Genomic DNA, 18,872 nt, shown 5'->3' with positions numbered 1-18,872 from the left:
GTGTGTATGTGTATGTTTCTTTTCTCTCCCCAGACTGAGCCATTTGGAAGAAAGTGGCATGCATCATTCATAATATTTGGAACTCCAAATACTGTAATCTGTGTTTCCTGATAATGACGTTCTTCTACATACATACAATACAGTGATTACATCAGGAAATTTCACATTGATGGTGACACTGCCACTTAATATACAACCTTTATACAAATATCTCCAGTTGTTCCAATAATGTTCTTTCTAGCAGATTTTTTTTCCTTCATTTTTTTCCTTGCAGCCACATCCAGACAAATATTGCACATTAATTTTTACATCTGTTTAGTCTCCCTTAATATCCATCTGTTTAGATACATCTCGTTAAATCCTCATGACTAGAATCAGGTTAATCATTTTTGGCAGGAATATTACAAAGGTAATATTAAGTTCTTTTCATTGCATCACATCTGGAGGCACGTATTGGTTAAGACGGTGTTCACTAGATTTCTTGACCATAAAGGTAGCCATCCTTCTTTGTAATTAGTACTGCATTAGACCATGTGACTATCCTGTTCCCTAACAACTTGTCACCCAGTGGTTTTAGAATTCATTGATGCCACTTTCCGGAATCATATGTTGCCATGGTTGTTATAAGATATGGTGATTTCCTATTTTTATCATTTCTTTCACATTTATTAGTCAGCATTCTTCTATAAAAAACTTTCCTTTTCTCCCCTTATTTTTTGTAGTGTCAATATGGGCACATGGATAATCATTTTATATACAATGTGTTATATTCCGTCTTGTCTTTCATTTTCATTTTCCACTTGTTCCAAATTATCCATCCAGTTTTTGAGCTCTGCTCTTTTCTTTAATTTCTCTTCTTTTCCCCAAGAAACCCCAGGTTCTGCCCCAGCCCTGGCATCAGCCATTTCTTCAGAGAGTTCTAATTTCTTTTACTGGGAAATGATATTTAGAAACTAACATGGGCATTAGGTATACCCCTTTTGTGGACAGAGCTAAGAAATACACTGGCTACATTAATGTGTAGACTTAAAAAAATAAATCATGAGTTAAAGCTAATACTTCTAAAGCTAATATTAGAACTTACTTCTAATTCCAATCTAATGTAATAAGTTTTTTCTGTCATTCTATATTTGTATTTGCAAATATTCTGGTTTCCAGAGTATCAGTATATTTACTCTTTTGGATAATTATATAATACCCAGAAAATAGTTGCAGAACTATTATGCAAATGTCACTAAAAGCAATAAAGTTATTAAGTTCAAGATTTCTTCACAGTTCTTTTAATCCTACAGTGTATCCCACTAAGTCTGTATAGTTCAGAGTACTATGTTCAAACACTTTTGGCTAATTTTTTTTTCTTCTGTTTGATTGTTACCAAATTGATATATAATTAGGTTCATTTGTTTCTTTTTGTATTATTTTTTAGGGTTCAACTATCCTTATTTATTTAACTTTTTGACTATTTAAAATATGAACATGGTTCAAAGGCAAAACTATAAGAAGATATATTCAGTGAAATCCCATTCTCATCCTTATCCTTTCCACACTGCTCCTACCCACCTTTTGTAAGTAATGAGTGTTGTTAGTTTTTGTATGTATACCCTTCATTATACCTTAAGCAACATAATTATTAATAGCATAATACATATATATTTGTACTTTGTTTTTTTCATTTGAAATATATTCTGAAAATTATTCCGTATCAATTCATAGAAATATTTCTCATTCTATTTTTACTGCTAAATAGTACTCCATTGTTTGGATGTACCATAGTTTATTCAGCCAATCTATACATGGACACTAAAGGATTTCCAATTTTTTTTATTAAAAAGTAGTGTTTTAACTGTACAGCTATTAGAATAGCTAAAATAAAAAAATACATTACCATGTACTGTCAAGGATATAGAGCAAATTGAACTCATATATTGCTGTGAAAATGTGAAACGATAGAGTCACTTTGGAAAACAGTTTGGCAGTTTATTATAATGTTGAACATACAGCTAGGAGTGGTCATATATATGACCACTGGGTATTGAACCAGCATGTTCACTCAGAAGCCTGAAGCTTAATATTTATAGCAGCTTTGTGCATATACTACCAAAACGAGAAACACCCTAAATGTCCTTCAGTGCATGAAGGGATAAATGAACTGTGGTATATCCATAATTGAAGTACCACTCTGAAATAAAAAGGAATAAACTGCAGATGCATGAAACAACACAGATGAATCTCAGATGCATTATGTTCAATGGAAGAAGCCAGGTTCAAAAGGCTACATACTATATAAGTCTATCAATATGACAATTCTAAAATGTCAAAACTCTAGAGATAGAAAATGGATCAGTGTTTGCCAAGGGCTATGCATCAGGAAACAATTTGACTACAAAGGGCCATAGGGAATTTTGGGGAGTGCTGGAACTGTTTCTTCTTATCTTGATTATGATGATGATTACAGGTCTATATGCATTTGTCAGAACTTACAGAATTGTTTACTAGAAAGAGCGAATTTTACCATATGCAAAACACTTTAAAACTTAAAAAAAAAAAAAAAAAAAATCTTGAAAACTGTTTTTCCATGTGGTTGGAGCTATATCCTCAGGGTAGGTTCCCAGAAGCAGGATTGTTGAGTCAAGGGGTAAATGCATGTATAATTCTGTTAGATAATGTCAAATTCTCCTCCACAGGGGTTGTACTATTTTCGATACCCTACCACCCACCCTGGCAATGCATGAGTTGCCTATTTTCTTACAGCTTCTTTAAGAGAGTATTTATTTTAAGCTTTTGAATTTCTGCCATTCTCATAGATAAGAAACATATCTCTTTGTAGTTTTAATTTTCGTTCCTATTACTGTGGGTAAAGTTGAGTATCTTATAAGGTTCAGGGCTATTTGTATATCTTTTTTGTAAACTGCTTATGTCTTTTGCCTATTTTTTGAATGATTTTGTTTTTTTCTTCATTGTTTATTAGTTCTCTATATATTAGGGATATTCGTTCTTTACCTATAATATTGTAACATTTTAAACCTACTTTTCCTCGTCTTAATTTTTTATTCTCTCAGACCTTTTATGTTTAATACCAAGTAGTGCAAAATTGCCTCTTTTGCCTAAAGGTTTAGCGTTTCATAGCATATAGTGGACCCGTGTTAAATAAAGACCAGTTGAATTTTTGTTTCACCAGTGTTCAGCCTTTTTGTTTGTTTGTTTGTTTGTTTTGGAGACAGGGTCTCACTCTGTCACTCAGGCTAGAGTACAGTGGCATGATCTCAGCTCCCTGCAGCCTCAACTTCCCAGGCTCAAGCGATCCTCCCACGTCAGCCTCCTGTGTAGCTGGGGTACAGGCATATGCCATCACACCTGGCTAAGTTTTGCAGTTTTTTGTAGATATGGGGTTCGCCATGTTGCACAGGCTGGTCTCGAACTCCTGGACTCAAGCGATCCACCTGCTTTGGCCTCTGAAAGTGCTGGGATTACAGGTGTAAGCCACCATGCCTGGCCCTCAGTGTTCAGCTTTAAGCAGAGAATTCTTGAGGGACTATCCTTTGACTTTGGTCACAGGTTTTTTGCAGTGCCTCAGTAAGGAGAAATGGTGGTTTTTCCTGATTTTGTTCTGCTTAGTGCAAACATTTGAGTAATTAAGTGGTAATCTGCTTAGGGATTTCTCAGAAAGAATCCTAATAATTTGTGAGAAGCTCCTTGGCATAATTTTGTACTTTTTTAGGATAGGGCTCTGGCCACAGTTTTCTTATATGCTCAAAGGCTTAGAAAATTCTTTATGCTTTTGCTAATTCTAGTCACTTAAAATTATAGGCCTTCCAGTTTGTTGGTGTTTCTGTGGTGTTTAGTCTAGCTGCATAAAAGCTCATATCCAAATGAATTCTACCCTTCTTTTCTCTGAATTTTGGGAAGCAACATAGATCTGAAGTGCACACTGGTGAAAAATGTTTACCAGACATTTCCTGGCTTATAGACATAATATGTGCTGTCAAAATTGATCCTCTGAATGCAAAGTCAATGCTCCTTCAGCTAATCATTTGTTGTCTTCTCTCTGCAGAAAAATGCCTGGTACATTTTAATGGCTTGAGATCTAAGTAATGCTCAGAAATGGGCACCAAGTCCCTGCATTCATTTACCAATACGGAGAAACTATTTTGTACTCAAATAATGAGTGACATAGATATCTAAATTCCTTGCAAATCTCTATCAAACTCTTTTTGGATGATCCATCTACTTTGAAAGCCTTCTTAAGAGAAAAATAAATGCCGTGTAGGTGTATAAGAGAGTGTGTGTGTCTGTGTATTTGTGTGTCTTCTGGTGCAACTGTGGGAACAATAGGGCTGGAGTGTACTAATGCATTTCTGTTTTAATGTGCTGTCTTTATCAGCAGCAGAGGTAAATATCTCACAGTATATCGCCACTCTTCTTGAGTGGAGGGAGGCAAGCAATCTTTTCTTATAGTGTATTCCCCTTTTCTGAGGGTATGCTTACCCAGCAGTAAAGCTGGTAGAGTTATCATATTTTTACCTGCAGATAATGTTTCTTTCCTGCCTTTCTTCACTAGTGAGTCTTTTAAAATAGAAAATATTTATGAACTCTGAATCCTTTTGGAGGAAGGGTTAGAAAAATATTAAATGAATATATCTGTTAAAACTTGAATGGCATCATGCATTTTAAAAATCAAAATATCCTTTTTTAAATATGTAAATGCATTTTCCTTATGCCCTGTGAGAGGAACTTAACCATTTACTTTTCTGTTTTTAGAGACTTTCTTTTACCTGAACTAAGATGTATTAGAGAAGAAGAAAAATATATCCTGAAAGTCGCATCCTGGTGTTTTGTAAAAATTTTTGTAATCAGAAATGTTGATGTTTCTTTTCATCCTGATCATCTAATATTCCCATGTCTATGCTGAAGCTGTATATCTTCTGTAGTAAATATTATCTGTGGGGGCTCATAATATTTTTTCAGGGGCTTTTGATTTTTCAGGGGGCCTTTGATTAATCCCATTTTAAAATTTACATTTGTTTTGTAACATCCTCTATTTTCAGACTCTTTTTGGTCATCTATACATTGGTCTCATGTGTTAGGTGCTATATTTTAGACTATAAATGCTCTTTAACAACAGATATTCCACAAACAAAAACTAGGAACTAATGCTTTGATTGAAGCTGTTAATTGGTATTATAAAAATGTAAGAATAATTGTATTGAAACAAACAGATTAGCCATATGTATTGGTATCTAGTGGATACCAAACGTGGATGCCAATAGGATCCATTAGATGCCAATACATGTACCTAATCTGTCAATGATCTCTAATTGATATGTGAATGTGTATTTATAGAAGAATGTAATAGTTGCTTCCATGATATCTACCTCTGGATACTGAAGTTAAGGCATCCTCAAATGCTTTACTAGGTCATTATTTATCGGTTATTAAAAAATGTATCCTAGTTCTCTTAGTTTAAGTAATGTTATAATATGCTCTGAGGCACAGATATCTTAGTTATAGAATGTAAAATCTTACCTACTATTTGATCCTCTGGAAAAAGGATCAAATAGGCAAAAGGCACTAATGCTCTCCATTCAGAAACTATTTAGGGAATTAGGCAGCTGCTGTCCTTGGTGATGAAATTATTTCATGTGAATTCTTAAGGAAAACAACTAGTTAAAAAAACAGGATAATCTTGAATATACTATTTGTGGCTACTATTTGTATCTTCATAGATCTATTTGAACTTCTAGAAAAATACAGACTCCAGTATCTTAAAGTCTTGAGTTCCTGACTGCCAGGCAGAGGAAATGTTTAACTATTCTAATCATGTTTCTGTATCTCAGAAAGAAAGCCCTTATGAGAGGAAATGACAACGTCCTACCACAAAGTTATCTCTTATCAGTTATAGTGGCAGTCGATAATGATTTGTCAAATTTGGACATGTGTAAAATGCAAGGGCTGTGTTATTTTCTTTGGAAAGGAAAAATTAGATGAAGCTGATAATAGAAGGAGTCATGGCTTTTGTTAGGAGACAGAAACCATTAGAAACAGTTATTGTTAGCTTAAGAAAGTGTCCTTGGACCCCTCCCTCTGCCCCAGCTGAAACCTAAACCTCCTTGAATCATTCTTTGCAACTTGAGGGGAGGGAGGGTCAAAGAAAAGGAAGAAGTATGAATATAGCTTTGACAGAGAGTTAGCATTTTAAATGGTGATCAAGATGTGGACCTTAAAACAGACCCATTTCTGTGAGTCAGGAAAAACTTCATTTTCTTCTGATACTCTTCCCCGCCCCTATTTATTTAGATTTTTGAAAACTCACTTCTTATTCTTCCCAACCTGTAGCATTCCTTCACAGCCAATGTATGTTGCTCTTCTCCTTTTGCCTTTCTGTAGTTGTGATTCTTTTTCATTAGTGGCAGCAGAGAAAACACATCTCGCTCTAAGCAACATGAGTCAGTGCATACTTTACATACCTTTATCCTCACAGCACACTTCTTGGTTCCTCATGGTGTTCATTCCTAGTGTTCTTCACAGAGGGGAGCATAGAGGAAAAATGATTTCTAAATATTAGGCTATTTTGGGAGTAGAGGTAAAAGTTGTGAACGGAAACCCCATTTTACTCCCTTCTCTTTTTGTCTAGATTTCTGTGTACTGCTTTCAAAGCAGGCAGTCTTGTGCTTTGAAGACTTAACTGGATGGTGGTTCCAGTGGCTAAGAAATCATAGAGACAATACTTACAAGTCAGAGCACTTTAGCCAGTTTGAAGCTGATAGAATGATGTCACAATAGCCTCAGAGAGAATAGATTTGGTTGTAAATATTTGTTGGAGATGACAAAAAAAGGCCTTTGTCTCCTCTCTAAATGTATCCATTTTTTAAAATAGTATGCCCACATAAACCAGTCTTAGCCCATTAGTAACAAAATGTCTTTGTTATGGGGCTCTGTTAGCTTATTTATCACAGATTTTTAGGGAAATTCTCCCTTAATTTAGATGTTCATTCTACAAGGGTGGGTCTGACATGTAAAGTGGCTAAGGCCTTGTCTGAGGAATGGCTACAAGCAGTTTCCTTTCGAGTAAAACTATGGTTCTGAGACGAAGTTAAACAAAATAAACTGCACGAAGAAGAACATATAAACAAAATTATGATTGAATTTGCTACCCAAAATTATGTAAGAAAAATTCTTTAAACTTTTTGTAAATATGTAACAGAATTTAAAAATTATTAATTCTAAATAAAAGAAAAACGTGTCATTTCCTATACAGATCAAACTTTTAAATATGTTTCTTCTTGTCTTTTTTCATATGCATGTGTAGTTTTTATATAGTTTAAATACTATTGTGAATATCATGTTTGATGTTTTAACATTTTTCCTCTTTTGAGAATGTGTTTTGCTTAGCTGTAGGCTCTGGTTTTTTGGCAAGATAAAAGAAATTTTCCTCATATTTTGGCAAGATAAAATAGGCTCTGGTTTTCTGTCAAGATAAAATAAATTTCCTTTAGCTCTCTACTTTGCAGTCCAAAAGAGGAGACTGTAAAGATGTTTTAGTGTTGTGATCATTTCAAATAAGAGTGCCTAAAATGATCACCTGTGGATTCTCTGTGTTATTAAGATGAAAATGAGTGTCCATTTGCACTTGTACAATTTTTATATGCTATTTAATCCTACTCTTTTTAAACTGCATGCTGTACCATATTTTTTTTTCAGTAATTTGCAATGCTCATTACCTCTTCTTAAAGGTTTTTTTTTTTTTTTTTTAGGTAAAGTTATTCTTGGGCCACGCTATAGGATGTTGACCATCTTACTATCAGTTTTTAGATTCACGTAAAAGTTTGTTGTGTGCTTACAGAGTATATAGTGCTATCAAGGAACTTAAAATGTAGAGATTTAATCTTTGCTCTTATGGGTGTGAAGCAGATGAACAGAATAGTCAATAAGTTTGAACCCATAAATCTAAAGGTGTAATGGTTCCAGAGGGAAAAGAACGTAGGTATTGTGCTGTTGAATTTTAGAATTAGTAGATTTCATTAAGAAAAGTATCTTGGTAAAGAAGCTATGCCCCAAAAGAAGAAATGAGATTTACTTTATGAAATAAGGGAAAATGACCTTGTAATTATGAATCAGCCCTACCCAAATTAGATATGCCTGCTGCTTATATTCTGATGAATTATGTAGTTACCAGTGTTACAGTAAAAACTGGCAGTATTTTGAATACTTCTTTATGTAATTTTTTCATTTTCTTTTTGTTTTATTTTGTTCAACATTTACTTTCAGTATTTCCTTTTATTCTTGTTAAATCCCTATAAATCAGCTGATTTTTTTTTTTTTCAACTGAGGAAATCGAGACCAAAGTAAATTGTGAATTACTCTTGTCAGATCACATAGCAAATCAATTTTAGCATTGAAACTAGACTCCAGTTCTTACCTGATGTTTTTTTCTTTTAGTTTCTCTTTTGATGTCTAGGTTTAATTAACATACACTATTCACATTAAAATCCATTGGTATTACTTCTTGGTTTGACTTTTCCATTCTTTGTCTTATTTTCCACATAATCTCCCCTCTTTTCGTAGCATATTTCTGATTTTGATTGCATGTTGACTTAAGTATTGATGAATTCTTGTGTTCTTCAGAAGTTGACTGGCAGGCCATGATTCATATTGTGTGGCAAGTTTTGTTTTTAACTACTAAAACTTAGTTTTTTATATAAACTCTTATGTCTTTTAGAAAAAGTCGTCATGAAAGGTGCATTCTCACATTGTTCTTATTTTCCCTTTAGAGTCCCATGGCCAAAGATGTATCTCTAAAGGCAAATGCAGGATTGGTGCCAGCTGTTTCTCTTCTCTGCTACCCATCCTTGTGGGCTTTGTCCCAGCCTTGGTGTATATCTTCACAGTTTATTAATTCTATGGCTAAAACATAAGAACTAGGTCTTTGGAAACCTATTTCTTTGTTTGTTTTGTATTTCTCACTTAGAAGCTAGAACTGGCCTTTATAAAAAGAACCAAACACTTGAGTAGTAACAATTAAGGTAGTTGCTTTTAATAGCTTTGTTTGAATTTTTTTGTTGTAATCTTGTATTTGCAGGTACCTGGGGCCCAAGATTTGGTGGATTTCTCTCCAGTATATCGATGTCTACACATATATTCTGTCCTGGTGAGTCTTTATCTGGCTCTGCCTAATAAAGATGTCCATTGAGTTCAAAACTTTGCTTTCTCAACTTTTGGTAGTTTTTCGTTTATTATTAAGAGTGAGAAATGAGAAAACTCTTCTTGTTTAAGGACTGTTAATTATAAAAAGCAATTTTGAATCTCTTATGTTTTTATGTAATATGCTATGGCTAGTGACATTTCTCAGTCATCAATAAATCAGTAGCTTATAACTAGAGGTAGTCATACACATCCAGATTTCTGTTTTTAGTTTAATAATGTAATTATTTAAATAACAATATTCTGTCTTTACACATTAAAATAGTATTTGTGAAAATGTTTACTTTTTTATTCCTAATGACAATTATTCCTTTTGTCATGTAAAGCATATGGAAAAGGGAACCTCTCTGTGCGTGGGATATTATAGATGTTAATAATATTCTAAGAAATGATCCCTTTCTCCATTTTGGTAGTACACTCACATGCAGACACATAGATACACAGAAAGTGAATCAAAAATTAAACTGTAGCAACCAAGACAAATTGGTGAGAGAAGCCTATTATTGATTTTTTTTTACAGAAACTTTCAATGATGCTTATATCAGGTTGTTTTTAATATGTTCAAGTATGTCTTATTGCCCAGTCTCTTATCAATTTTTCTTTGTGTGTGTGTGTGTGTGTGTGTGTGTATATATATATATATATATTTTTTTTTTTTTTTTTTTTCTTTTTGAGACAGAGTTTTGCTCTTGTTGCCTAGGCTGGAGTACAGTGGTGTGATCTTGGCTCACCACAACCTCCCCCTCCCTGGTTCAAGCGATTCTCCTGCGTCAGCCTCTCGAGTAGCTGGGATTATGGGCATGTGCCACCACGCTCGGCTAATTTTGTATTTTTAGTAGAGATGGAGTTTCTCCATGTTGGTCAGGCTGGTCTTGAACTACTGACCTCAGGTGATCCACCGTCTGGGTCTCCCAAAGTGCTGGGATTACAGGTGTGAGCCACCATGCCTGGCCTCTTTGTTCATATATTTACCATAGTGTTACTTTGTCATTACTCCTGACAATTTGGGATACTGACCTATGGACTTTATGGTCTGAAGTATTTTGTGGTAGTTTTATTGGTTTGATTAAAAATCAGGTAGTTTCCTCCTCTCTCCCTCTTTCGCCCACTTCTTCATCTTCCTCTTTTCTTCTCTGTTTCTCTTTCCGTCTTCCCTCCCTTTACACTCCCTCTCAATCTACCATTCCTTTTTTTTTTTTGTTTTTTAAATAGGCGGTTAAAGTAGTGAATACTAAAAATAATGTGTAGCCTTATAATGTGATTTTTGTATTTACATTTGAATATAAGTATGTCTCACCAGTTTAAATGTCCATATTAGAATCTCTCTAACAGTGGAGAGGCATTAGAATTAAATTTAATATTGCAGTAGCAGCAATTTCTCAGAAGACATTCTTTTTTTTTTTTTTTTTTTTTTGGTTTTATAAAGAAGCTCTGAATATCTTACTGCTAAAGTAACATATACTCATTTAGAAATTTTCAAGTTACAAAAAGTAAATAAAACAAAAGACATGAAAATAAAATTATAATTGCCTATGATTTCACACCTAGAGACCACCATTATTTATGTTTTATGTATTTACATCTAATATTTTCAGACATTTTTAACAAAAATAAAATTCATATTATCTGATATATGTACAATTCTTTTTTTAAAAAAAGATTTATTTTACGTTTGGGGATACATGTGAAGGTTTATTACATAGGTAAACTCATGTCACAGGGGTTTGTTGTATAGATTATTTCATTACCCAGGATTTAAGCCTAGTACCCAAAAGTTATTTTTTCTGCTCCTCTCCCTCTTCCCATCCTCCTCCCTCCACTCTCAAGTAGACCTTAGTGTCTGTTGTTTCCTTCTTTGTGTTCATAAGTTCTTGTCATTTAGCCCCCACTTGTAAGTGAGAACTTGGGGTATTTGTTTTTCTGTTCTTGCATTAGTTTGCTGAGGATAACAGCCTTCTGCTCCATCCATGTTCCTGCAAAAGACATGATCTCATTCTTCTTTATGGCTGCACATGTACCATTCCTTGTTATATAAAGGTCAAGCCAAATGTAGATTGAATTGTATCAAGGCATCTAAAACAAGTCGACAATCTTTTTCAATCACAGGTATAGATAAGAAATCATATACATCTTAGACTGTGACACTCTATTATCAATTCATAAAGGCCCCCCTCTTGTATTTTATTTTATTTTATTATATTTTTTCCATTCATTCATTGTTTACAAGCCCAGTTGTCTTTCTTCTCCAAGAATAATAACACTAATAAATGTAATATATGGTCATAGATGTGTAAATATCCTTGAAAAATGTATAGTGATTTGTATATGTATGTGCTTTTAATTTACTCAAATGCTGTTGCGCTATGGTTCTAGTTTGCATTTCTCTGGTTATTAGTCAAAATTGTGGTTTTCTTTATAGACTAGTGGATCTTTTTAGATTTTTCTTCTATAAAGTGCTTATTTTTAACCTTTGTCCATTTTTAAAAATCGAGTTTCTTGTTTTTTTCCCTTTTTTCTGAAAGAGTAATTTCAGAAATTCCTCATATATTATAGATACTGACAGTTTAGAATGTTTAAAATGTCCTTTTTTCATAATTTGTCACCAGACTCTAAACTATGTCTATGTTATGTTCAGTGAAACAGAAATATTTAGTTTCCATGTAATCACATCCATCAATTTTAGCCATATAAGTTTATACTTTTGAGTTTTTATTTTTTTTAAATACCTCTTTATCCTGCTGTCACAGAGTATTTACTTTATATTATGTTTAATATTTTACCATTTACATTTTCATCTTAACCCATCTTGGGTTCATCATTATATATAAGGGGACTTTAGAAAGTTCATGGAAAAAAGAAACTAAAACATAAAAATAAAAAATATAAACTTTATTTTTCAACAGAATCTCCATCAAGTTTAAGACACTTTGGTAAGCAATTATACCAGCCATTTAGCCCATCTCTAAAGAACTGAGGATCCTAGAAATTTAACCATGTCAATGTAGTCTTTTGTACATTATTAACTGAAGAAAGATAGTTGCCCTTTAAAGGCTTTTTAAAACTAGGGAACGAAAAGAAGTCAGAAGAAGCTAAATCAGGACTGTAAAGTGAATGTCTAATGATTTCCCATTGAAACTCTTACAAAATTGCCCTCATTTGATGAGGGGAATGAGCAGAAGCGTTGCTGTAGTGGAGGAGGACTGTATAGTGAAGCTTTCCCAGGCATAGTGCTGCTAAAGCTTTGGCTAAAAGTCTTATAATAAACAGATATTATTGTTCTTTGGCCTTCCTGAAGGTCAACTAGAAAAATTCCTTTAGCATTTCAAAAATCTGTTGCCTTGACCTTTGCTCTTGACTGGTCTGCTTTTGCTTTGACTGGACTACTTTCATTTCTTGGTAGCCATTGCTTTGATTATGCCTTGTCTTCAGGATTGTACTGGGAAAGCCATGTTTCTCTTCTGCCACAGTTCTTCAAAGAAACTGTATTAGTCTGTTGTCACACTGCTATAAAGAATACTGCTTGAGGTCAGGTGCAGTGGCTTATGCCTGTAATCCCAGCAGTTTGGGAGGTTGAGACAGGTGGATTGCTGGAGGTCTGGAGTTTGAGACCAGCCTAGGCAACATGGTGAAACTCTGTGTCTACTAAAAATACAAAAATTAGCCAGGCGTGGTGGTGGGTGCCTGTAATCCCAGCTACTTAGGAGGCTGAGGCAGGAAAATTGTTTGAACCTGGGATGCAGAGGTTGTAGTGAGCCAAGATCATGCTACTGCACTCCAGCCTGGGCAACAAAACTGGGGATTCACTCTGTCCCTTGAAAGTTGTGTAGAACTCCAGCAAAATAAACTATCATCAGAGTGAACAGGCAACCTACAGAATGGGAGAAAGTCTTTGCAATCTACCCATCTGACAAAGGGCTAATAACCAGCATCTACAAAGAACTTAAACAAATTTACAAGAAAAAAACAAACAACCCCATAAAAAGTGGGCAAAGGATATGAACAGACACTTCTCAAAAGAAGACATTTATGCAGCCAACAGACATATGAAAAAATGCTCATCATCACTGGTCATCAGAGAAACACAAATCAAAACCACAGTGAGACACCATCTCATGCCAGTTATAATGGTGATCATTAAAAAGTCAGGAAACAACAGATGCTGGAGAGGATGTGGAGAAATAGGAATGCTTTTACACTGTTGGTGGGAGTGTAAATTAGTTCAACCATTGTGGAAGACAGTGTGGCAATTCCTCAAGGATCTAATATTAGAAATGCCATTTGACCCAATGATCCCATTCCTGGGTATATACCCAAAGGATTATAAATCATTCTACTATAAAGGCACATGCACAAGTATGTTTATTGTGGCACTGTTCCCAATAGCAAAGACTTGGAACCAACCCATATGTCCATCAATGATAGACTGGATTAAGAAAATGTGGGACATATACACCATGGAATACTATGCAGCCATAAAAAAGGATGAGTTCATGTCCTTTGCAGGGACATGGATGAAGCTGGAAACCATCATTCTAAGCAAACTATCACAAGCACAGAAAACCAAACACCTCATATTCTCACTCATAGGTGGGAGTTGAACAATGAGAACACATGGACACAGGGCGGGGAACATCACACACCGGGGCCTGTCAGGGGTTGGGGGTCTGAGGGAAGGATAGCATTAGGAGAAATACCTAGTGTAAATGATGAGTTGATGGGTGCAGCAAACCAACATGGCACATCTATGTAACAAACCTGCATGTTGTGCACATGTACCCTAGAACTTAGGGTATAAGAAAAAAATAAAAAATAAAAAAAAAGAAAGTTCCTTAGAGCTCACATATGCAATGTGAACTCACTCAAGAAAAGAACACTACCTGAGACTGGATAATTATAAAGAAAAGAGTTTTAATTGACTCACAGTTCTGCAGGCTTAACAGGAAGCATGGCTAAGTGGTCTCAGGAAACTTATGATGGAAGGTGAAGGGGAAGCAGGCACCTTCTTCACAAGGTGGTAGGAAAGAGAATGAATGTGAGGACAGGAAAAACTGCCATTTTAAAACCATCAGATCTTGTGAGACTCACTCACTATCATGAGAACAGCATGGGGGAAACTGCCCCCATAATCTAATCACTTCCCTCCCTTGACACGTGGGAATTACAATTTGAGATGCGATTTGGTTGGTGACACACAGCCAAACCATATCATAAATGGTTCAGGATCTTGATCCTCCACTTGTTTAAAATTTCCATTGAAAGTTGTCTGCTCTTTTCTGCAGCAGATCTGAGTGCAGTGGTTTTGTATTGAGTGGAAAGTTTGCTTGACTTCAATTTTTCAGGGAAATTGTGTAATCTAAAGCTATTGAGATGTCTATGGTATTGGCTGTTGTTTGTACTGTTAATTATCAATCCTCTTTAATTAGGGCACAAACAAGATTGTTTTCTCAAAAATTGATGTGAATGGTCTGTCACAGCAGGCTTCATTTTCAACATTGTCTCATCCCTTCTTAAAACAAATATCTACTTATAAGCTGCTGATTTCTTTGGGGGCATTGTCTTTATAAACTTTTTGTAAAGCTTCAATGATTTCACCGTTCTTCTACCTAAGTTTTACCGTAAATTTAATATTTGTGCTTGCTTCAATTTTAGCAGAATTCATGTTGCTCCAATAGAGGCTCTTTTCAAATTGATGTCTTATACTTTTTAGTGCCTCAAACTAGATTCTGTTCAGACATGTTATAACAAGTTGGTACAGGCTTATTTTGGTGTAAAAATATTTTGAAATTCCTGCATAATTTTTTGCATAATATGCATTTTCCATGAACTTTTTAAGACTCCTTGTATAATATAAGGCTTAATTTTTTTCCATATGATGAGTTCAGTTTTATCAATTCCATCTACTACATAATCTGTATGTCACTCAGTGATTTCTGGTAGTACCTCTGGTAGTAAATTTCAATATTTACATTGTTCTGTTTCTGAGCTCATTTTTTGTTATATTATATTTTATAATATATCAAAATAGATGGTATAAAATAAATCCCTTCTCATGTCTCCTCTTTAAAATTGCATTAACTATTTATAGATCTTTATTTTTCCATATACATGTTATAATAAGTTTGAGATTATTTAAAAAGTTCTTCTGGGATTTTGATTTGAATTGATTGAATTTGTAGTTACATTTTGGAAGAATTAACAGTTTTATAATGCTAAGTCATCCCAGTCATGGAGGAGGAAGATCTTTTAAATTATTTAATTGAGCTTTCCCCCAATCTCATGTTAAGAGTTTTGGACATTCTTTGTTAGATAAATAGCAAAATTCTTACAGTTTTTGTTGCGGTTTTCTACTTTATTTTCTAATTAGTTATTGCTGATATTGAGGAACACTATTGATTTTTATAGGTTGATCTTACATCTAGAAACTTTGCTTAATTAACTCTTTTATTTGTTCTATCATGAGTTTTCTGTGTAGTCAATCATATTGTCTGCAGATAGTGACTTTTTTTTCTATTTGTATATCTCATTATTCTTTTTATTATCTTACTGTATTGACTGGAATCATCATTGCTTTGTTGTTCAATAAGGTGATAGTGAAACTCTTTGATTTCTAATTTTAAAGAGAAAATGTGTGACTTTTTTTCATTGACTAATCATTATATAGGTTTTTGGTAAATAACTTATTTAGTTGTTCCTAGACTCTTGATAATCCTTTAAGAAAACATAAATGTGTGCTGAATTTTATTGAATTAGTTTTCTATACATATTAATATAATATTTATTCTTTAGTTTATGAATATGGTGAGTTTCATTGATAGATTTTTGATATTAACTCATCCTTGCATTTATTAGATAAACTCAATTTGATGAACATGTATTGCTACTTTTATAACATCCTGTAGAATTTAACTTCTTTTTATTGTTGCTTTATTTCAGGCCATATGTAATACAGCCCTGAAATTTTCATTTTTGTTGTGTTGTCCTTAGGTGGTTTGTAAGTCAATGTTGTTTTAGCCTCATTAAAATTAGTTGAACATCTCACCTTTTTTCTATTTTATGGAATGACTTACATAAGAGTTATCTGTTCCTTGAAAGTTGTATAGAACTCACATATGCAATAATATACATTTTTCCTTTGCCACACACTTATTCCTTTCTTCCTTAACATCTTGTTTCTGTGCTCCATGATTTTATTTACTCTCTTCAATAGTAGGTATGGATAAGGGAGTTCACAGTTGTAATTAAGCCAGTAGTCTATAGAAAAATAATCATGTTTATTTGCATCAAGTTTGAAGGTTAAGAGTAGGCCTCATAATTAAAAATTTAATGATTTTTTTTCCCTCAAATAACATAAGGTCTGTGAAATGGCTAGTTTATTTTGTTAAATGTTATATCTGCCAGTACCAACATTACTTGGCATGTAGTAAGTACTCAGTAAATATTATTAAATAGTTGAATGAATAAATAAGTGGTAACTGAAGAATGCAGTACATTTATTTGAACATATGTTGACTCAAATCTTATTATTTGTTTCCTTGTTTAAAAAAACACTTTCTGAATTTCTCTTCTGCATGAAATGAATTTGGAGAAGCAAGGATATATAAAAGTTAATACATTATGCTTCAATATGATTACAGTATACCAGGAGAGAAGTTCCATTCTTTGAATGACTTTAATATGATCGCATTGTATCTCATCACTGTGTGTATGCTAGTTTTTATAAGAGATTAAGATTTTATGATATTAGCCAGGTGCAGTGGCTCATGCCTGTAATCCCAGCACTTCAGGAGGCCGAGGCAGGTGGATCACAAGGTCAAGAGATTGAGACCATCCTGGCCAACATGGTGGAACCTCATCTCTACTAAAAATATAAAAATTAGCTGGGTGTGGTAGCATATGCCTGTAATCCCAGCTACTTGGGAGGCTGAGGCAGGAGAATCGCTTGAACCTGGGAGGTGGAGGTTGCAGTGAGCTGAGATCATGCCACTACACTCCAGCCTGGGTGAAAGAGTGAGACTCTAGATTTTATGATATTAAAATAAAACAGATTTTGCTCAAGTGAACTCCAGTAGTGATTCATGAGTATTGAAATAATTTAATCACACATTTACTAGTTGTATGTTGTTAGGCTACCTTTCTCATATATGAAATAGGATAATAATTACCTACTTAGTACAATTAATAAATTGAATAAATAGTGCCTAACTCAGTCACTGGTATGCATAATTGGCATTTAATAAATGGCAGTTATCCAAGATCCCGCCATTGCACTTCAGCTTGGGCAAGAGAGCGAGACTCCTTTAAAAAAAAAAATAAAAAAATATGAAAGAAATAGCAATTATCTGGTAATTGTTATGTATCTCTGATGCTAATGGTTAGACACAGTATTGATATTTTTAAAAGTGTTTGGCATAAACTGTAGACATGTAGATAGGGGTTCTGGTCTCTGTCATCAATATACAAATTTTTAAAAATTCACATATTCTTAATTGTATAATGACCATATATAGTCCTAAGCTATGTAGAAACTACGGCATACTGGTTATTATTTACAGATGATAAAGCTCTAGAAAAGCAGGAGGACCTTAAACTGCTCATTTAAAAGTAAATTATACACAGTAATATTCCCTACTGTTGAAGTATTTTATATTCATAAATTTTCTATAGCAGTTAATAAGGCATTGTTTATATGGCAGAAACAGGTCTCTTCTCCCATTCACAGTATTTCCTAGTTTTGAAAAGGTATAGTTAGTGTTAGAAACTCAGTTCTATTTTCTGGATAATATATGTTTATTTTCTGGACACTGATGTTCTAGGTCTATAGGGACTTTAAATAAATACTCAGATATCTCCATTGGAAAAGGAAGGACCAGAACATGTATAACTTCCAGCGCTGACTCTTCATAGCCTTTTTGGGGCTGTAATTTGTTACCTCTCTTTCTTTGTTATCCCATTCTCAAGTCACAAATTGGCATTACTGCATGGTAAAGGGTAGTTCCTCATAATATTAATTACAAAGCTTGTTGAAAAATGGATTACTTAATATAAATATTTGTAATTTTTTTCTTATTTTCTAATATATTTAATATTACTGTTAGGCCTTTAGAAAAAGGATTTAGGAATAGAGAAACGGGGATTGAGGAGAAAATAAAACCGTATCTCTCATATTCCTTTACATTCTAATGCTTGTCTCTACTTCTTCCCTTTTCATTCTCTCATCAACCCTGTATATTTATCTTCTGTTCTTAGCACTATCCTGAAACTGTATTTTCCTGGACCTTTTGGCTCCAACTTTGTTGATCATTTTCACTTTATAATTCTTAATCTCTGTCTTCTTTTACAGTATATTTTTCTTATTCTCTACCAGTGTTTCTGATACTTGTTGCCTGTTTTGATCTTTGTGAGTTTTACTTCTTCTTAGTGTCCTTCATTGTTCCCAGGGTTTTACTCTCATCCTGCTTTTCTTTGTGTCTTGCCTTTCTTGAATGATATAATTTATTCTCATGATTTGGAATCCTAATGACTTCCAAACCTATATCTTCACTTCTCAACTTTCCCTTGAGCTTTGGACTTGTATATATTGCCTAGTGAACAGAACCTTTCGGATATTCACAGGCAGCATAAACTCTATATCTCCCTATGTTATAAAATGAAGGCAATATCTCTTGCCCCTCCTG

At 34.0% G+C, this 18,872-nt stretch overlaps 1 protein-coding gene across 1 annotated transcript in view; it reads left to right on the top strand.

Moving 5' to 3' along the window:
• Positions 1-18,872, top strand: part of EXOC6B (exocyst complex component 6B) — a 710,495-nt gene that overhangs the window by 269,833 nt on the left and 421,790 nt on the right. Inside the window, exon 8 of the mRNA XM_026456434.1 lies at positions 9,077-9,145. Coding sequence (XP_026312219.1) covers positions 9,077-9,145 — 69 coding nt within the window. The remainder of the gene's footprint in view (positions 1-9,076; positions 9,146-18,872) is intronic.

The sequence above is a fragment of the Piliocolobus tephrosceles genome, chromosome 15, assembly GCF_002776525.5.
Source record: "Piliocolobus tephrosceles isolate RC106 chromosome 15, ASM277652v3, whole genome shotgun sequence".
In the NCBI taxonomy this organism is placed as follows: Eukaryota; Metazoa; Chordata; class Mammalia; order Primates; family Cercopithecidae; genus Piliocolobus; species Piliocolobus tephrosceles.
The sequence above is the reverse complement of the archived record's forward strand: the minus strand, read 5'-3'. Positions and strand labels throughout refer to the sequence as shown.